The 18,404-nt window shown below is 47.7% G+C and overlaps 1 protein-coding gene across 11 annotated transcripts in view; it reads left to right on the top strand.

The window, feature by feature from the left end:
* The window catches only part of SBF1 (SET binding factor 1), a 1,129,538-nt gene that overhangs the window by 305,299 nt on the left and 805,835 nt on the right, over positions 1-18,404 (top strand). For all 11 annotated transcript variants that reach the window (XM_069229431.1, XM_069229429.1, XM_069229425.1 and 8 more), the window contains exon 8: positions 222-330. In XM_069229431.1, coding sequence (XP_069085532.1) covers positions 222-330 — 109 coding nt within the window. The remainder of the gene's footprint in view (positions 1-221; positions 331-18,404) is intronic.

Below are 18,404 nucleotides of genomic sequence, written 5' to 3'. Positions count from 1 at the left end.
TGATAATATAGGTTTTGAGACTGTGACCTGGGTGTGAAAAAGTTGCCCTTTTCAGAGTATTTCAGAGATTTGACTCCCCCCCCTACAACTAAATGGGCCTGGGAAAATGTGTGCCAGTGATCCTACAGCTACAGGGAGAAAAAAAGTGTTTGTCTGGGAACAGTTGTGCCAGTGACTTTGTGTTAAGGAAACGAGTAATAGAACATCTTTTCTTACCTCAGCTTCACATATGTGCCCATTCTGCCTGCACAACTCCTCGAGGTCCTCAGCACGCCAACACCCTTCATCATAGGTGTAAGCTCCCTCTTTCGCACGGAGACTCAGGAACTGGTGAGACCATTTCATTATGTCTTGCTTTCAACTAAGCGACCATAGAGAAATTGGAAGTACGCTTGATTGTTTTTTTTCTCACTTTCAAACATGATGTGCTTTTCATAATGAGTTGTCTTCCATCATCTGTGAAGACCATAGTGGTGCACAATTCTATTTCTATCCACCCATTTGTCAGTGAGGGGTAAACTTGTGAATAATTATTTCATCATTGTCTCAATGTATTGTATACCCACTAACACGAGAGGCTGTAATTAACTGTTTCTTATGCACCATGTGTAAAAGCATCATTGCATTGTAAATATATAACCTGAATTGGGTATTAGTAACATCTTTAGTAAATTGTGAAGTTAAACTTTATCTGCCTACTTGAATGGGTCTTGGGTTCACAGTGCTTTCGGACTCTGAACCTTGTCATCAAGAACACAGATTTTCTTAATAACTGTTTGTCATTTCTCCAAAAACATGGGAAACCTATTTCCCCAGTACTAGATCTTGCATAGACTTACATGTTTGAATCTTTCCTGTAGTCTAAGTATGGTAGTCTCAATCTTTCCTGTAGTCTAAGTATGGTAGTCTCAAGTACTTATTGAGCAGCATAGAAAACTATTTTCCATAAAACATTTGCAAAACATTGTCTTTATTAGCCATCCCTCCTCTTTTGACAAGACCCGAACTCCAGCCCTTGAGATGGAAGGACCATCAACTCCCCTTCTCCCAGAGGTCATTGCCTCACAGATTTTTACCCCACAGTGCAAGAAATCTCCAATGATCTCTGCTACAGAACAATGTTTTGCCTAACTTTTTGTCATTTTCTGGATGTATTCAACGCCTTTTGCATTTCTTCTCCTTGAATTTCTGTCCATTTAGGATTTGCACCATGCCCTGCCCTTATATTTCAGGATCTGATAATTTGCATAAAAAGGCCTCTTCAGGTATTCTTGTCCTTGCATAGAAAAGAGAACCCAGGTGAAAAAGTGCATTTGCTAGCTCTATCCTGAACGCACATCTCAGGATTGTAAAGTCTGCATAAGCTTTGTAGGGATCTGCTGGGTTCTGGTTTTTAGATGCAACTTTGAAGTGCTCTGGGTTCCTGCTAACCAGGTCGCCAGTGCCAGTGTTCCTTCCCCAAAACAAGACACCTGGTCACTTGATCCCCAAGTGACCAGGACCTTCAGCACCTCTACAAGTCCCTAGTTAATTATACCCCTGGTACATAGGACATGGGTACTGAAGAAGGCCCCTCAAAGCTGCAGCACAGCTTGTGCCACTCCAAGGGACCTAGCATCAACCTTGTGCAGACTGCCATTGCAGGCTGTGAGCCAAGGTGCTCCCAAAATTGATAGCATGACATGGCACACACGTGTGTGCCATGTCCCCTAAAACACTACTTGTAGTATCTGTCACCCCTAAAGCAAGCTTCCAGCACTAAGCTAGGGTCTATTATATGACAAAGGAGGGCGTGTATGGATAAGCAAATATGACCCTACTATGTCTTTGTCGATTCCTAGATATAATAAGTGTGCAGGGAAGCCATTTTAAATATATGTACTAGACATTGGTCAAAGCGAGTTTCCCAGCTATCTGATGGCTTCTCTGAACCTAGGGAGGTTTGGTATCAAACGTCTTTTAATAATAAACCCTCACTGATTCCAGTGATGGATTTATTAATACGCATATAGGAAGCTAGCCTGGTGTGTGGGGGACACCTATGGTGTTTGCACCTTATACCTGGTCTCGGCAACCCTTATTAGTAAGTCAGTGTCCAGGAAGCCAGGGCTCACTAGTAGTAGCTGTGATGAACAGCCAAGACTTATCTAGGAGGAGTGTAAAGCACATGCAATACCACACCAGTCACCGAGCAACTTATCACACATGAAAGAAACCACACAGTGTTTAAAAAATAAAGGTATTTTATTATGGTAACACTCAACTTGATCACTTATAGGCAGTTCCCCAATACTATAATATATACACGGTAAGTATTAGGAATTAGCATAGAAAAACTACAAGCATTGGCAAGAAATAGAAAATAACTAGGGTCCTATAAAAGGGGGAGGGGACAAACCATATCCTAAAATAGTAGAATGGGAAGTTAGGTCCCCCACCCAAGGATGTGGAATAGTTAGCAGGGAGCTAGGATAACTCTGGACACCAAGAGGTGGGTACCCAGATGACCCCCAGCGACCATGGGAGCGGGGGTAAATTACCTGGTTTTCCCAAAGACTAACAAAGGGACTTGGAAAAGAAAGATTGCAAGACCAGGGCCAGTTCCATTGGAACAAAATGGTGGATTCCAGAAGAAGAGGACCTGCAAGAGTAGGGGTCAGAGTCCTGTCCCATCAGGAGTGTCCAGATAGGGCAGGAGCCACTACCCACCCTTCTGTCCTTCTGTGGATAAAGATCTGGGTCGATGAGGGAAGATGAAGATCAACTGTGGAACTCTGAAGCTGCAGAGAGGTCCTTGGGGTTGTGCAGATGATATCCCACACCAGTCACTGAGTCGCAGATGGTCTGTGGTAGGAGGACCACCAACAAGCCTTTGCAAACCTCTTCTGCCCAACTTTGCATTTGCCGAGAAGAAGAGGACCAACAGGGTCCAGGGGACTGGATCCTTGGACAGGAGTCCGGGCTGACCCTCAGCAGTCGGTAGAGCCAGCAGAAGCAGTCGTAACCCCCAAAGGCAACCCACTAGCAGAAAGCACAGTGAGGAGTCCCACGTCACTGGAGCAGCAGAGGAGACACTGTCCTTGCAAGGATGAAGTGCTGGAGGCCGGAGTACTTGTAGCCTGAAGATCCCTCGGAGCAGGAGTCAGCAAGCCTTGGTTACTGCAAGAGTTGCAGTGCACAGGGATACTGTCCTGCAAGAAAAAGGCACGGGCTCACCATCTCCCAAGTTGGGCAGCAGGTGAGAGAGGACCAAGAGGAGCCTTCCGCGCCACCACCTGTGTTGGAGATTCTTCCTGCAGCCGGATGGCAAAAGATCCCAGCAGCCGGTTGTCATTGCCTTAGGTGCCTGTGGATGCAGAGCAGTGACTTTCACTACAATGGATACCCCATCTTGCTTCTTTTATGCAGCTGTAGTCTTGTCAGCCCCAGAGGATGCACAGCTGTGGAAATGTTACAATTACTGGAAGGAGACGAAGAATCAGTGTTGCAAGGCGAGGTCGTCCCAGTTTTTGCAGGCTTGTTTTGTTCCTGTGAAGGCCAGCAGCGGTTTCAGTGGCCAAGAGCAGGAGTGGTCGATGCAGAGGAGTCCTGGTGGAGTTTTGCACGCCGAATCTGGGGACCCATCAGCAAGGGAGTCCCTGAATAGCTCTAACAGGGGACTTGGTCACTCTTCTGGGTGACCACCTATCAGAGGGGGTCTTTGGCGTCAGTCACTTGTCCTGACCAACCAGAAGCTCCCAGGGACCTCTGCACACCTTGTTTCCAAGACGGCAGAATCAAGTGGTCAATTGGAGGAGCTCTGGGTGCCACCCCTGGGGTGGTGATGGACAGTTGGCGTGGTCACCCCCCTTTCCTTTGTGTGGTTTCGTGCCAGAGCAGGGACCAGGGATCCTTGGACAGGTGCAAGATGGATTATGCAAGGGGGGCACCAAATGTGCCCTTCAGAGCAAGCCGGTGGCGTGGGGAGGCTATCCCTCCCCAACCTTGTAACACCTATTTCCAAATGAGAGGGTGCTGTCCCCCCTCTCCCACAGGAAATCCGATGTTCTGCCTCCCGCTGATTGAGCTGGTTAAGCAGCAGGAGGGCAAAAACCTGTCTGTGGGGCTGCAGCAGCGTGGGCTGCCTGCAAACCCTGTAAGACTGGTAGGAGCTAAGCTGGTGGGGGGGTTATCTAAGGAGCCCTCATAGTGCGTGGAATCATGCTACTAATACTGGCATTAGTATTGGGGTATGATTCCAACATGTTTGATTCCAAACATGCCTAGGTTTGGAGTTACCATTATGTAGCTGAACCACAGGTCGTGAGTGACCTGTGGCCAATACATGGTTAAAATGGCTTCTCCGCAATTAGTCCAGTGCATTGGAACTGGAGTTTGTAGGGGCACTTCAACTCTTGCAGGGTTGCCCACACACCCATGGACCTGCTCCCTGCTCTTAGGGCTGGAAGGGCCTACCATAGGCTTGACTTATAGTGACCTGGTGCAGTGTCCAGCAGTGAGAGGATCTGTGCCTCTTTTCACGCATGCTGCAATGGCAGGCCTGCAGACACAGTTCACATGGGCACCCATGGTGGCATAATACCTGCTGCAGTCCATGGGGGAACCCCTTGTGTACCAGTGCTCTGGGTACTTAAGTACCATATTCTAGGGACTTACAGGGTTACACCAGTATGCCAATTTGTGGGCTGCAAAGAGTACCAACACAACCAAATTAAGAGGAGAGCTCACAATCACTGGGGTCCTGTTAAGCAGGATCCCAGTGAAAACTGTCTAAACAGACTGTGACAGGCAAGAAGTGGAGGTAACCATGCCTGAAAGAGTGACTTTCCTACAACCTGTACCCAGAGTACACCTTAGAGGTGGCCCCTGAAAAACCTGCCCAGCTGCTGGTGAGCTCACTGATAGGTGCCCTACATCCCAAGGAGGAGTGGATTGACTGTGTCCCCACGTGCCTGAGTACCTCAAGCCTCGAGCCCCATCTTTGGGTTCCCTGGAATGTCCTTCCAGTCCATCCCTTCAGCTACTTTCTAGCCAGCTAGACTAGAATGGGCCTCCAACGCTGTAATATACTTCTACACCCAGATGCACCAGAGCTTCTCAAGGTGACCTGTTGCTGTGGCCTTGGAGCTCGCCCCATGCTCACCTTAAATCCAGGTGATTGGTCTGGTTTGGCGTCCTTGTTTTCCTCCGTAGGATTGCATTGCAGCTTCCTGTGAAATGTACTGTCTAATTTTAAGAACTCGAAAAGCACTCACCTGACTCCGGCGATCCTGGTATCAAAGTTTATATAAAGGTATGTGTTATTTTTATAAATTGATGTCCGATTTCTTTGAGTGTATGTCTCAATGCATGTGTGTGCCTTACATACGTAGCACTACCCACTGATATGCCTAAATACTCCACCATACTACCAAAAAAAGAGAGCATTTAGGATGTAATTTGTGCCTTTGTGATACCTCGGGGGATTGCTTGTAATCTTTTCACAGTGTACCTCATTTTGGTCCATTATGTAAAGAGCCAGCTTCCTACAAAATTGTCATAAAAATGCTTCAGGATCATGAAAGCAGAGTGCTGTAACAATTCTAGAGGGGAAAGAAGTTCCCTTTTCTTCGGGATGAGTCAGTCAGGAGTGTTCGTTTGACTTCTCCCAAAAAGAGTAACACATGTGAGAAGTCTAAGGTAGACGAACCCTTTATGTGGCAAGAATCTTTCGTCATGGAACCCTCTGCTGAGGTGCAAAGAAACTTTCCTTATCTACTGCACAAATGAAACCTATGCACAAACTACCGCTAGTGACTTCACTTGGGACTCCTTTGCCATTTTAATTTTCCGCTGCAGCAACTGCATCTAAGGGATAGATGTATAAAGCCTATTTGCATTTGCAAACAACCTGATTTGCTGAGTCAGACTGTTTGTTAATGCAAAAGGTCATTTTGATTTGTGTTAATACCAAATTGTGATTAGGTAACATGCTACTAAATCACTTTTTGGGACTGGGAATACACACTGATTCAGTAATGGGAGGGACGTTTAGGGTGTCTCTTCCAAATTCTGAAGAGGAATGGTGCTTATTATTGTTGTGCGACCCAATTCAATCTGAAAACAGTAATACTTTTCCCCCCAATTTTATTTATGCAAGAATCACAGTGTACTTGCACTTGTGCCATATGTAGAGCCTTAAACTAAAACCCAACACCATATCGTGCTCCAAACATTATAACATTGGCATAAGCAATTTAGTCATTTATGGGCTTCTTCGGAGTATTATCTATAATCAGGTAGTACAATAATACTTATACAAATTTTCGGCATTTCTACATAACAGTGGCATATTTTAGTGGTGGGCTATCCAGCTCGCGTCAATACATTGCGTAGCATATTCAATTTATAACAACTAAATTGCAATACTGTAATACATTTTACTAGATACAAACGGGGAGAAAGAACCACGGCCATGCTCTACCAGACCAGTCCACACCATCTAGGTGTCAGTCAATAAAAGGGTAGCCAACCCCAGGCTGTGGCTACATAAGCTGAATGAACAGTGAAAGGAGGAGACCCAGACTATGTAATGTAGTTGACAGGGGAGACGGGAGGGCGCATCATCACCCAGACACACACAGCCATTTATCACACACTACCACTCCATCGCCCAGTGGGGTATGACAGCGCCCGCATCCCACCATTTAGTTATCATCTGCTGAGGTGTCTCCGTCCTCTCCCATAGACTCCCTGTGCAGACTTTCAAGCATGCCACGCCAGAATTCAAGGTGGGGTTCTGCATGCTCATCTGTTCGTGTCTTACGAATGTGACGCTCCTCTGCAGTGAGGTCATTCAGCCATGTCTCCTGTACCGAGGGGCTGGACTCACCCATCGAATCGTAATGCGCCTCTTAGCCAAAACAAGCCCCAGTTGTGCAAATTTGAATGCCATTTTGCACCCTTTTTGAGCGAGTGGGAGGAGGCCCAGTAAACAATGTTTCACTGTTACCTGCAGTTTCATAGCTGTTACCCCTCTTAACGTTTGCAATATTTGGCGTCAAAAAGGTATAATAAAATAGCATGTCCATGTGACATGCTCTTAATTGGCGGGGGACATGCCACACCGAGCACAGCCATCATAGCACAACAAGAACAGCCTATGCAGGCGTTGCAGTGTCATATGTACTCTATGCAAATAGTAAACATGTGTCAGTTTAAACCTGGCATTGCTAGTCCCCTCACACACTAATGCACAGGCCCTTTTCCACTCCCTATCTGTAAGCGGCGATCCAAGGTCTGCCCCCCACTTATCCCTCATCCCAGTGATATTGATCTGCCTATTTCCCTTTAGGCCTTATAGGTGCTAGAAAGAAGCCCACGATCACATCCCAGGTCAAAACAGTAATACTTAACCACCAATTCCAAATTGGTGGTTAACCATTTGCAAATGGGAAAGAGTCCCCTGGGATTCCTTACCCTTTGAGAATGTAAAAAAAAATATTTTTTAAGAGTATTCATTGGTCCAACAGACCACTGCCTGCTTTTAAAAAAAGGAAACGTAAGCATTTCATTTTCTATTTTTTGAAACGCATCCCATTTTCCTTTAGAGAAACAGGCTGCATTTCAAAAGAAAAAGAAATTGCTTTATTTAAAAGCAATCACAGACATGGTGGTCTGCTGACCCCAGATGGCCACCATCCCTTTGATCGGTGCGATTTCTAATGGGTTGCAAATTGCAACCTACCTCATTAATATTCACAGTGCCAAGGGAGTCTTTCTTATGCCATGGTAATGCATAAGACAGCTGAAGTCCTTGACCTCCAGCAGCCCATCTTGAAGGTCAAGACTAATGCTCTTAAGAAAGTCCTTCTCCCAGGAGAAATATCTACTAATCCCCCTTCTTTTAACTGTGCCCTTGCAGGTACTATGTTGGGGCCACAGGCCAAGCCTTGCTCTGGTCCCTGGGCAGCTGGCAAACTCCACAATGCCACCACCCTGCCCGGGCGATCCTGCATATCTGTCTCATCACCCTTCACTTGAAAACTTGCTGGTGTTGGCACCTGCAGGCAAATCTAATCCCATCACATTTCTGACGCTTCCCCTAATAAGGCGTCAAAAAGAGGTGGTAGACATTTGTGAGGAGAGTCTTCTTGTCCATCAGCTTGGCACTTTGGTCAGTCAATACCAGCTGTCTGCTGGGGTGCTGTTCTCATGCCCTTTGGGATTTGGTGGCTCAAGTCCTCCCGGGTGTCATTGAAGATATCAGACCAGTCCTCACACAGGCCATCAGGTTGGTTGTCACGTGGCGAAGTTCACAATTTATTGTGGCTTGGACACCATTGGTTCCATCAGGCAGGTGATTAACACTAGTGTCGCCGTTTGTCGCCACACTTTGCTTCAGTTCACTGGTTTTTCAGGGGATGTCCGGTCATCTCTCATTGACATGCCCTTCGAATTGATTCACTTATTTTGGGACAAGGTAGATTCCGCTCTCAAAGAGTTCAATGAAAGCAGTGCCATGGCATGCTCCACGGCTTATCTGCCCCACCATGCTATCTTCATCAGTCCTACCACTTCTTTTGCAGCTTTGGCAGAGGTACCCCAGACAGCCAGTCAAAGCAACATCCACCAGTTTTTGCGGTCAAAGCTTTGGTGCCCACTGCCCCCTGCCATCTAGGTCAAAGGGCTGCCCGGTCCACTACTCTCCCTGCAGTCCCACCTGCAAAACTCCTTTAGCATGTCCTTTGTGGACCACAGTCACCTAGTAGGAGGCTGGATCAGACGATTCTTACCAGGTTGCCAGGCCATAACTTGAGACAGAGTGGGTCTTGCAGTTTGTTCGTAATGGCTACGACTTACCCTTACTTTCCACACCGACACACCTTCCATTGCACCCCCCCAATTCCCTCTGATGCCAGATGGAGGACCATCCGTCCATTTTGAAGTAGCAAATCCAAACCATTTTGGCCAAAGGGGCTATTGAGAGGACGCCTACTCCAGAAGTAGGGCATGATTTTTCTTCCTGCTACTTTCTGGTGCCCAAGACGGACGGAGGCCCTAATCTGATTTTAGATCTGTGCCCTATGAACGCCTTCCTCTGAAAAGACATTTTCAAAATGCTCATACTGGCCTACATCTTGTCTTCCCTCAACCATGGAGATTGGATAGTGGTGTTGGACCTTCATACCAACTTTTCCATATACCTGTGCTGCTGACCCACTACGCTGTACTGCATTCCTTTTGGCAATACCCGTGGTTGCTTCCCTTTGGTCTCAACAGTGCCTCTTGGGTGTTCATGAAAGTGATGGCAGTGGTAGCAGCGCATATTTGGAGGTCAGGGGTCGTAGTCTTCTCAACTCAACAACTAGATGTTGAAGACAGGCTTGCTCTAGAAAGTCATCGACTACCTACCACTAATGTGATCTTGTCATCCCTCTGGTTCACTGTCAATGCCAAAGTCACACCTGACTCCTTCCCAAATGATTTCCATCATCATAACCATTCTGGACACAGTTTGATTTGTGTCTTTCGCCCGGGAAGGAGAGTCCAGGACATTCAGGTTATGATCCAGATCTTTCTGCCTCTGTCCTAGATTTCAGTGAGGCTGCTGGCACTGATTACCTGCTGCATCCTGCTGGTATAGCATGCCAGGTGACGTGCAGGCTCTGCAGTGGGTTCGGAAGTCTTTTGGCCCAACATCAAGGGGACCTTGCCAACCACTTTAAGATTTTGGTGGAGACTGCAGAAGATGTGCAGTGGTGGTTACTGGGTCAGTGGCAAACCCTTCTCCATTCCCCCCCAGAGCTGACATTGGTGACAATGCATTGCTTCTGGTTTGAAGGTGGGGAGACATCTGAGACAGGTGGAGATCAGAGGTTGCTGGTCTCTGGCAGAGTCCCAGATTTTTACCTTTTGGTGCTGAGGGCCATCCACTTGACGTTGAATGCCAGCCTTCCTTCCTTCCATCCATCAAGAAGAAATGGGTACATGTGCTAACAGGCAACACAACCTCCATTTGGTACTGCAACAAAAAGCGCAGAGTGAGGGGGGGGGGGTGTCACAGACCCTATGCCAGGAGGCCATTTTCCACTGCAGCTGGTTAGACTAGTTATTCTTTCTTGATCTCTTCCCAAGAATTCACTTAGACACTGTAGGGGCATATTGCTCATGCAGCTATGCCCTCACCTATGGCATAGTGCACCCTGCCTTAGGACTTCAAGGCCTGCTAGAGGGGTGACTTACCTATGCCACAGGCAGTGTTTTGTGTGCATGGCACCCAGAGGGGGGTGCCATGTCGACTTTGCCCTTTTCTCCCCACCAACACACACAATCTGCAATGGCATTGTGCATGTGTTAGGTGAGGGGTCCCTTAGGGTGGCACAACGCATGCTGCAGCCATAAGGGAACTTCCCTGGTCACAGGGCCCTTGGTACGACTGGTACCTTTTACAAGGGACTTATCTGTGGGCCAGGGGTGTGCCAATTGTGGAAACAATGGTCCATTTTTAGTGAAAGAACACTGGTACTGGGGCCTGGTTAGCAGGGTCCCAGCACACTCTGTCAAGTCAGCATCAATATCGGTAAGATGGTGGTGGGGGGGGGAAGGGGTGTAACTGCAATAATGGCCGTTTTCCTATAGTCGGCCACAGATTCCTTACTGGCTGTCTCACTCTACCCATTCTGTGGTTGGCCTCTGTCCTTAAATAGGATCCTAAGTCTTGAAATCTGCACACCAATTTGCTTTTGGAGCGCTGCATTTGGGGGTTGGTGTCTGCACAAACTCTGCATGTCACTTCCAGAGTTTTACAGCATCAGTGCGGAGACGCACAGTGCCATCTACCAGCTCGGAGATACACTGCTAACGTTCCCGAATTCAGTCTGACCCCTTGGGATTTTTAGAAGGAGAGGAATCTGTGGCTAGATAGAGTCTCTAACCGAAAAAGTGTTACCAAATGTAAGTAACATGTTCTGCAAACCTAGCAGGGAAACTGGATCCGGGTCCCACCGACAATATCTCTATGTGAGGATTTGAGTGTATTATCGGATATGGCAGTGGAGTCTTATCATGGAATACTCTCTCAAAAACTGTCAAGTTCACTCATTTATATCACCTTTCGCTCATCTCTGGGTAGCTGTGGCTTGAGCACCAAGACTTAACAAAGGAACTTAGTTTAAAGCATTTAACAGCAGGGATGTGAAATTGCAATCACCTGATGCCTTAGACATATTGTTTGGGGTCAAAGGCAACACGTTTTCATGTTTATTTTGTTCCTGGGACACGTAGGCCCAACCCTCTGCAGCACAAACCCTTTAGCTGCCAGTTTACAGAGAAGGGAACTGTGTGGAGTTGAGGTAATATGAGTGTATGTATCTTAATGCTGTTCAAACTAATATTTATGGTTTAATAATGAAAAGCCTTCACTATTAGGGTGAGCACTGAAATAAGCGTTTTAAGGTCACACTGCACTACTGATAATGGTGTCAGTAAAAAAAGAAGAAAAAAAAAGTGTATATACGTTTTGAAAAGTTTAACAATATGAAGCTAAGTATAGTGCTCCCAGAATGCTCTCTGCTTAGATGCCAATATTTGCAGAAGCTTGTAAGCAAGAGTGATGATTCTTTGCTTTCAAAATAAAATGTTAAAAAAATGCAAGTAGGAAAAAAATGTTTCACTACTATGAAAGTTTAGGTGCTACTTCTTTGAAGCTTCATTTAGTAAAATGTATTGATGCATTCTAGTATTTCCAAAAAATATTCCTAAAGGAAAATCAGTGTAGCCATCTTCAACAAGACTATGGGAAGCATGAAAATAAACAAACACTGGTAAAGCCAACCGATCCAACATTTGTTGTGAGTTTTGGTTTTGTCAATGAGTGTCTTGTTTTTACATGGTCTTGGTACCACTTTATTGTTGTGGGAGCTGCCAGGCCCGCACCATTGTAACAAACACTGGCAAAAAGAAAAAAAAGTTTTTGGTCTCAAAAAAGCACACATTGCCACCAGTGGCGTACAAAAAGGCCCTACAGCCCCCCTCCAGGGGGCCCTTCAGCACAGTACCTGCCCTTTGCAGGGGAGCTCCCTCCAGTTTTGTTAGGCCACTGATTGCCACAGTAGTTCCTGGCACTGAACAAAACTACTTTGTGTGCCAATATGCGACTTGTGGAAGAGCAGAATGCGATCACTCGCAGTAAAACCAGGCAATAGAAAGAGGAGTTTAATAAAAACAAAATGTCTTTGTTAACACCAGACCTAATTAAGGACCCAATTCTAAAAGAAAGTCACAGAAGTGCACCCATGGTATATGTCTTTGAAGTAGTAGCTTTGGTTAATTCACAAAAACTTACAGAAGTAGACCAGGAAATATTTGTGAACTATATTTTAGCATGAGCAAACATGCATGTGTAGCTTTGCTCATGTGAAAATATATTGAGGGTTTACAAGTTCACTTTCCCTCCAACCACTTTATTCCCAACCCTGGGAGAACTTCTACTTCTGCCATTGTCAGGAGTAAATTTCCAACCTTTCTAATTATGGGAAAAGATTAGAGAAGAGCTGGTGAAAATCCTTAAAACATGCAAGTTAGTAGATTTGCAGACTTAAAGGCATTCCAGTCCTGGAACTATTGCTTAATGCTTCCCCCAGCCCCACTATGTGGACCTGTGGAAAGGTGGCAAAATAAGGAAATTACTATAGTAGGGATTGAAATTGCAAGTATTCAGGCCCTATGATAGTAGTCGCCCTGGCATAATCAGAGAGGCTATTATCAGAGGTCTTACATAATGAGATTGCTGCCATAATTTGTCGCCGTACTACATGGTACCAAAGGGACAAGTAGATATTTTTACAAGACAAGTATATTTCTGAAGCAACCTGTCCCATAGACAAGTAGATATAGTTTCATAAATTCCACATCCATGTAAAAGCACCAATCAACTGAACAAGAAAGTGACACAACAGTTAGGGTACAGACCTCTAGTGCGGGCTAGTGTCCTTCTTGGTCGATGATTTCGGGATCAGACACCACCCTCGGGTCCAGCAGACACAGGTGCTACTTTTGGATTTTTCTGATTTGTCTCTTAGTGCGCTCACCGGAGGTCAGCGGCCATTCAACAGAAGTGGCTACCAACTTGCTGGTTTGGGCTTCCCCAGCTTTAATATCCCTGATGCTGTTCCAGGGAGCCCGCCAACTGACCCTTGGAGTCATTGCTTCGATCTGGGGCCGGGAATCAACTTTTCCCTGACACAGGAGCCACAGATGCAGTCATAACTTTACTAGCCCGAAGTGCAGCATGTGCCCTCTGACGATGCATCTTCTCTTCATGTGCTTTCAGCAGCAGCAGGATGGTCCTTCTTTCGCTCCTTTCTCCATATCCAATGTGTACTGAAGTCCAGGATGCCAGGGGTACCATATGTATCCCAGGAAAGTGCCCCGAGGGGACCACACAGTCGCTAGCCAATGGGCTGATAGGTCCCCTCCTTTTTTGTGACAAAGTTCCAGTGATGTGTGGCATTTGGCAATCACAGAGTGCAATATTCTTGCCACTCTCAAGATGTCTGGACCTTCTCTCGATTGTGAGGAGCATAGTACCCCATCTCAGAGGTGTGGCTACCTAAGGGCTACACGCCCATTGGAAAATCGTTTTGGGGATGAGTTTTCCCTGCCTGGCTTTGCTCCAACTTGTCTGCCAGGGCAAAAGGTAGCCCTCATGAGTGTTAAGGCCATTTGTTCATCAAAGCAGCTTCCCCTTTGAAGTTCGCCTTTTGGGCTTATACCCTGTGTGGCTTCTTCCAAGGGGAAGGCAACACCTCTCCATCCAGCAGGCTACTTTTGTTTCTAAGCCTGGGAGTTGCTCACAGGTCTCCCCAGGGGGGAAGAAAGCTGTCTGTTGGCCAGAGCCCATGTGAAGATACTGGCCCAGTTGGAGCAGAGAGTGGAAACTTTCTAAAAGGTGCTTAACTTGAATATAGACATTAAATTCGACCTGGGTGTAGGAAAGCACCCTCTTCCTGGCATGGTTACCCCCACGTATTGCCTATTGTCAGTATGTTTTGACTGTGTTCACTGAGATCCTGCTAACCAGAACCCCAGTAATTATGCTCTCTCCCTTAAAAGTTGTTTGTTTGGAGTACACACACCCCAAATTTGTCATACTGGTGCCCCCTTGTAAGTCCCTAGTATTTAGTACCCAGGGTCCCCCATGGGCTGCAGCATGTATTATGCCACCGGTGGGGAGCCCAAATGTATCTGCAGGCTTGCCATTGCAGCCTGTGTGAAAGGGCACATGCACCCTTTTTACTATTGTTCACTGAAAGTCACCCCTGTAGTACGCCCTCCTAGCCCAGAGGGCAGGGTTGCAGGTACCTGTGTGTGAGGGCACCCCTACATGACCAGAGGTGCCCCCATGAACTCCAGCTCCATTTCATGGACTCCGTGAGTGCATGGATGCCATTTTAGGCATGTACTGAACATAGGTCACTACCTATAACCAGCTGCATAATAGTAACTCCGAACCTAGACATGTGTGGTATAAAGCATGTCAGAATCATATTCAGGTAATGTTGCCAGTTTTGGAAGTATGATTCCATGGACGCTGGGGACTCCTTATAGGACCCCTGACATTGATCCTACCAGCTTTCTGGGGTTTTCTGGGCAGCCCAAGCTGCTGCCACCCCATAGATGGGTTTCTGCCCTCCTGCTGCTTGATCAGCTCAAGCCCAGGAAGGCAGAACAAAGGATTTCCTTTGGGAGAGGGAGGTAACACCCTCTCCCTTTGGAAATAGGTGTTAGATGGCTTGGGAGGGGTAGCCTCCCCAAGCCACTGGTAGGCTTGGAAGGGCACATTCGGAGCCCTCCTTTCAAAAACCAGTCTGCACTGGTTCAGGGACCTCCAGTTCCTGCTCTGGCGCAAAACTGGACATTGTGAGCAGAGGCCTATGGGAACATCTGAGTGGCCAGGTCAGGCAGGTGTCATCAAAGGCCGCCCCTCCCCCCCAAACATAGGTGGTCACCTGGCTAGGTGACCAATCCCCCTTCCAGGGCTATTTAGGGTCTCCCTCTTGGGTGGGTCCTCAGATTCTGCTTGAAAGAATATAGCAGCACTCCTCTGCAACCTCTACTGTGACTTCTTGCCACTGGAACTGCGACTGGACCCTCCAGGAACCGACAATCTGCATCCACAGCGAAGACTCTGCTTGCAACATTGTTTCCACAGCGCCTTCCAGCTTCTGCAACATTTCCCCATCTGCGCATCCTCTGAGGGCAGCAAGTGTTCAGTCTGCATGAGAAGGAAGAAGGAGTCTCCCTTGGAGTGAAGGAGTCACTCCTCTGCGTCCACGGGCACCAACTGCAACAATGATCGGCTGCGTGGATCTCCTCTCATCCTGAGCTGCGTGGAACCTGCATCACAGGTGGTGGTCCGGAGTGGTCCCTTTTGTCCTCTACCAGCTGTCCCAACTTTGGGGGAGGTAAGCCCTTGCCTTCCCGTGCAGGAGTGTACCCCTGTGCACAGCATCTCTTGCAGCTACCAAGGCTTGTTGGTATCCTCTCCAAGGGTTCTTCAGGCTCTGTGTAGCCCTACCCCACAGCACTCTTCCCTGCGACACACAGCCCTCTGCGTGCTTCTCCTGCGGCATGGGACCCTTCTTCAGTTGTGCTGCATAGGCTCCTCTGCGACTCCTGGGCCCTCTTCCAGTGGGTTTCCTATGGAGGCGGCCTTTTCTTCTGTAGACTCTCTGCGTTGCTTAGGATCCCCTGAGACTACCCTCTGGGGGTTGAGTCCTCCTGGACCTTACTGGTCCCTGGTAGCTTCACTTTACTTGTACCGCGACTCTTGGCTTTGCCAAGGCTTGTTGGTGGCTTCTCACCTCCCCCTGCAGGAACTGTAACACCTGGTGGTGAGCCTCAAAGGCTCACCCCCTTTGTTACAGCGCCCCAGGGCACGCCAGTTAGTGGAGATGCCCGCCCCTCCGGCCACTGCCCCAACTTTTGGCAGCAAGGCAGGAGGGGATAATGAGAAAAACAAGGAGTCACCCGCCAGTCAGGACAGCCCCTAAGGTGGCCTGAGCTGAGGTGACCCCTGCCTTTAGAAATACTCCTTCTTGAGATTGGAGGATTCCCCCATTATGATTAGGGATGTGCCCCCCTCCCCTCAGGGAGCAGGCACAAAGAGGGTGTAGCCACCCTCCAGGACATTAGCCATTGACTACTGCCCTCCTACCTAAACGCACCCCTAAATTTAGTATTTAGGGGCAACCCAGAACCCAGGAAATCAGATTCCTGCAACCTACATAAAGAAGGACTGCTGACCTGAAAGCCCTGCAGAGATGACCGAAACGACAACTGACTTGGCCCCAGCCCTACCGGCCTGTCTCCAGACTCAAAGAACCTGCACAGCGACACATCCGACAGGGACCAGCAACCTCTGATGACTCAGAGGACTGCCCTGAACCCGAAGGACTAAGAAACTCCAGAGAACAGCAGAACTGTTCACCAACAGCAACATCTTTGCAAGAAAGAAGCAACTTTTAAAGAACTCGCTCTTCCCGCCGGAAGCGTGAGCCTTCACACTCTGCACCCGACACCCCTGGCTCGAGCTCCAGAGAACCAACACTGCAGAGAGGACTCCCAGGCGACTGCTACTTCGTGAGTAACCTGAGACGAACCCCCTGCACCCACACTGCGACGCCTGCCGAGAGGATCCAGAGGCTCCCCTGACCGCGACTGCCTGGCAACAAGGAACCGGACACCTGGACCCAGGCCTGCACCCCCAGCCCCTCAGGACCGAGAGGAACCAAACTCCAGTGCAGGAGTGACCATCAGGCGGCCCTCTGCCTAGCCCAGTCGGTGGCTGGCCCGAGAAGCCCACCTGTGCCCTGCCTGCATCACCTAAGTGACCCCTGGGTTGCTTTCTATAGCAAACCTGACACCAACTTTCCACACTGCACCCGGCCGCCCCTTGCCGCTGAGGGTGTGTTTTGTGTGCATGTTTGTGCCGCCCCCCCACCACCACCACCCAACCCAGTGCTCAACAAAACCCCGCCTGGTCTGCTCCCAGAGGACGCGGGTACTTACCTGCCACAGACTGGAACTGGAGCACCCCTATTCTCCATAGGCGCCAACGGCTGCTTATGCCCAGGAGACTGACACTGTAAGTGCTTTACTTACCTGAGAAACTTAACCATACTTACCTACCCCAGGAACTGTTGATTTTTGCACTGTGTCCACTTTTAAAATAGCTTATTGCCATTTTAACATATACTGTGTGTACTACTGCTTTAATTCAAAGTTCCTTACTTACCTGTGTGGACTACCTTGCATTTTATGTATGTACTTCAAATCTTGAATCTTGTGGTTCTAAAATAAATTAAGAAAATATGTTTTTCTGTATAAAAACTATTGGCCTGGAGTTAAGTCTTTGAGTGTGTTTTACTCATTTATTGCCTGTGTGTGTACAACAAATGCTTAACACTACCCTCTGATAAGCCTGCTGCTCGACCACACTACCACAAAGTAGAGCATTAGTATTATCTAATTTTGCCACTATCAACCTTAAAGGGAAGCCCTTGGACTCTGTGCACACTATCTCTCACTTTGAGATAGTATATACAGAGCCAACTTCTTACAGGCCTTCCTTAGGGGAGTCTTACATATTATTAAGGGACTTGGGGCTTTGTTATTAATGGCAATAGCAAATTCGATTCTTGCTGGGCGACCCTGCTTTTCCAGTCTGTAGTGGCAGGCTGCAAGCCATATTTCTTTTTTTGTCACACACGGAGTGGCACACGTCGACGCTGCATGCCTAGGTGGACATTCTAGCTTACATGCCCTTGGCACCATATACTAGGGACTTAAAAGTAAGTCAGTACTTGCCGATTAGGTATAGGTTTTGAAGGTCAGAACACTGGCGCTGATGTCTGGTTGGCAGGCCTTAGTGCACTCTCAAAGTTGAAAAAACAGCAGGTAGTAGTTCAAATGGGGGCAAAGATTTGGGTGAAACCTACAAAAAACATATGTTTGATGGCATGTGTGGCTGTAGATACACACACTCTGCATACTTCTGCCATCTGGTTTTGGGTCCGGAAGTGTGCAAGTTGTTTTTCTTCAAAAAAAGTGTTTTGAGTCACGAGTTATAGTTCCTCCTCTTGCTGGTAAAGTCCATTTGTGTATCACTGAGCTGTGGGTTGAGCCAGTTCTCGGACTCTTTCGGTTCGTCATCTACTCCTACCTTCGCTGGTATTGTTATCGAGCACGTTTCCGACCCTCTGTGCTTCGATATCAGGAAACCATCGCCCGTCAGATCGATGCACCTGAACAAAGGCCCTCTTGGCCTTGCCCTTTTGGCGATCTTTTCTATTTTTTGCAGTATATAATACCCTGCTGATGGAATGGACTCCTTTCTGCTTCTGCCCAAGGTGCCACGCTGA

This window comes from Pleurodeles waltl, chromosome 4_1, assembly GCF_031143425.1.
Source record: "Pleurodeles waltl isolate 20211129_DDA chromosome 4_1, aPleWal1.hap1.20221129, whole genome shotgun sequence".
NCBI classification, from domain to species: Eukaryota; Metazoa; Chordata; class Amphibia; order Caudata; family Salamandridae; genus Pleurodeles; species Pleurodeles waltl.
Note: the sequence above shows the minus strand (reverse complement) of the source record. Positions and strands in the feature narration are given on the sequence as shown.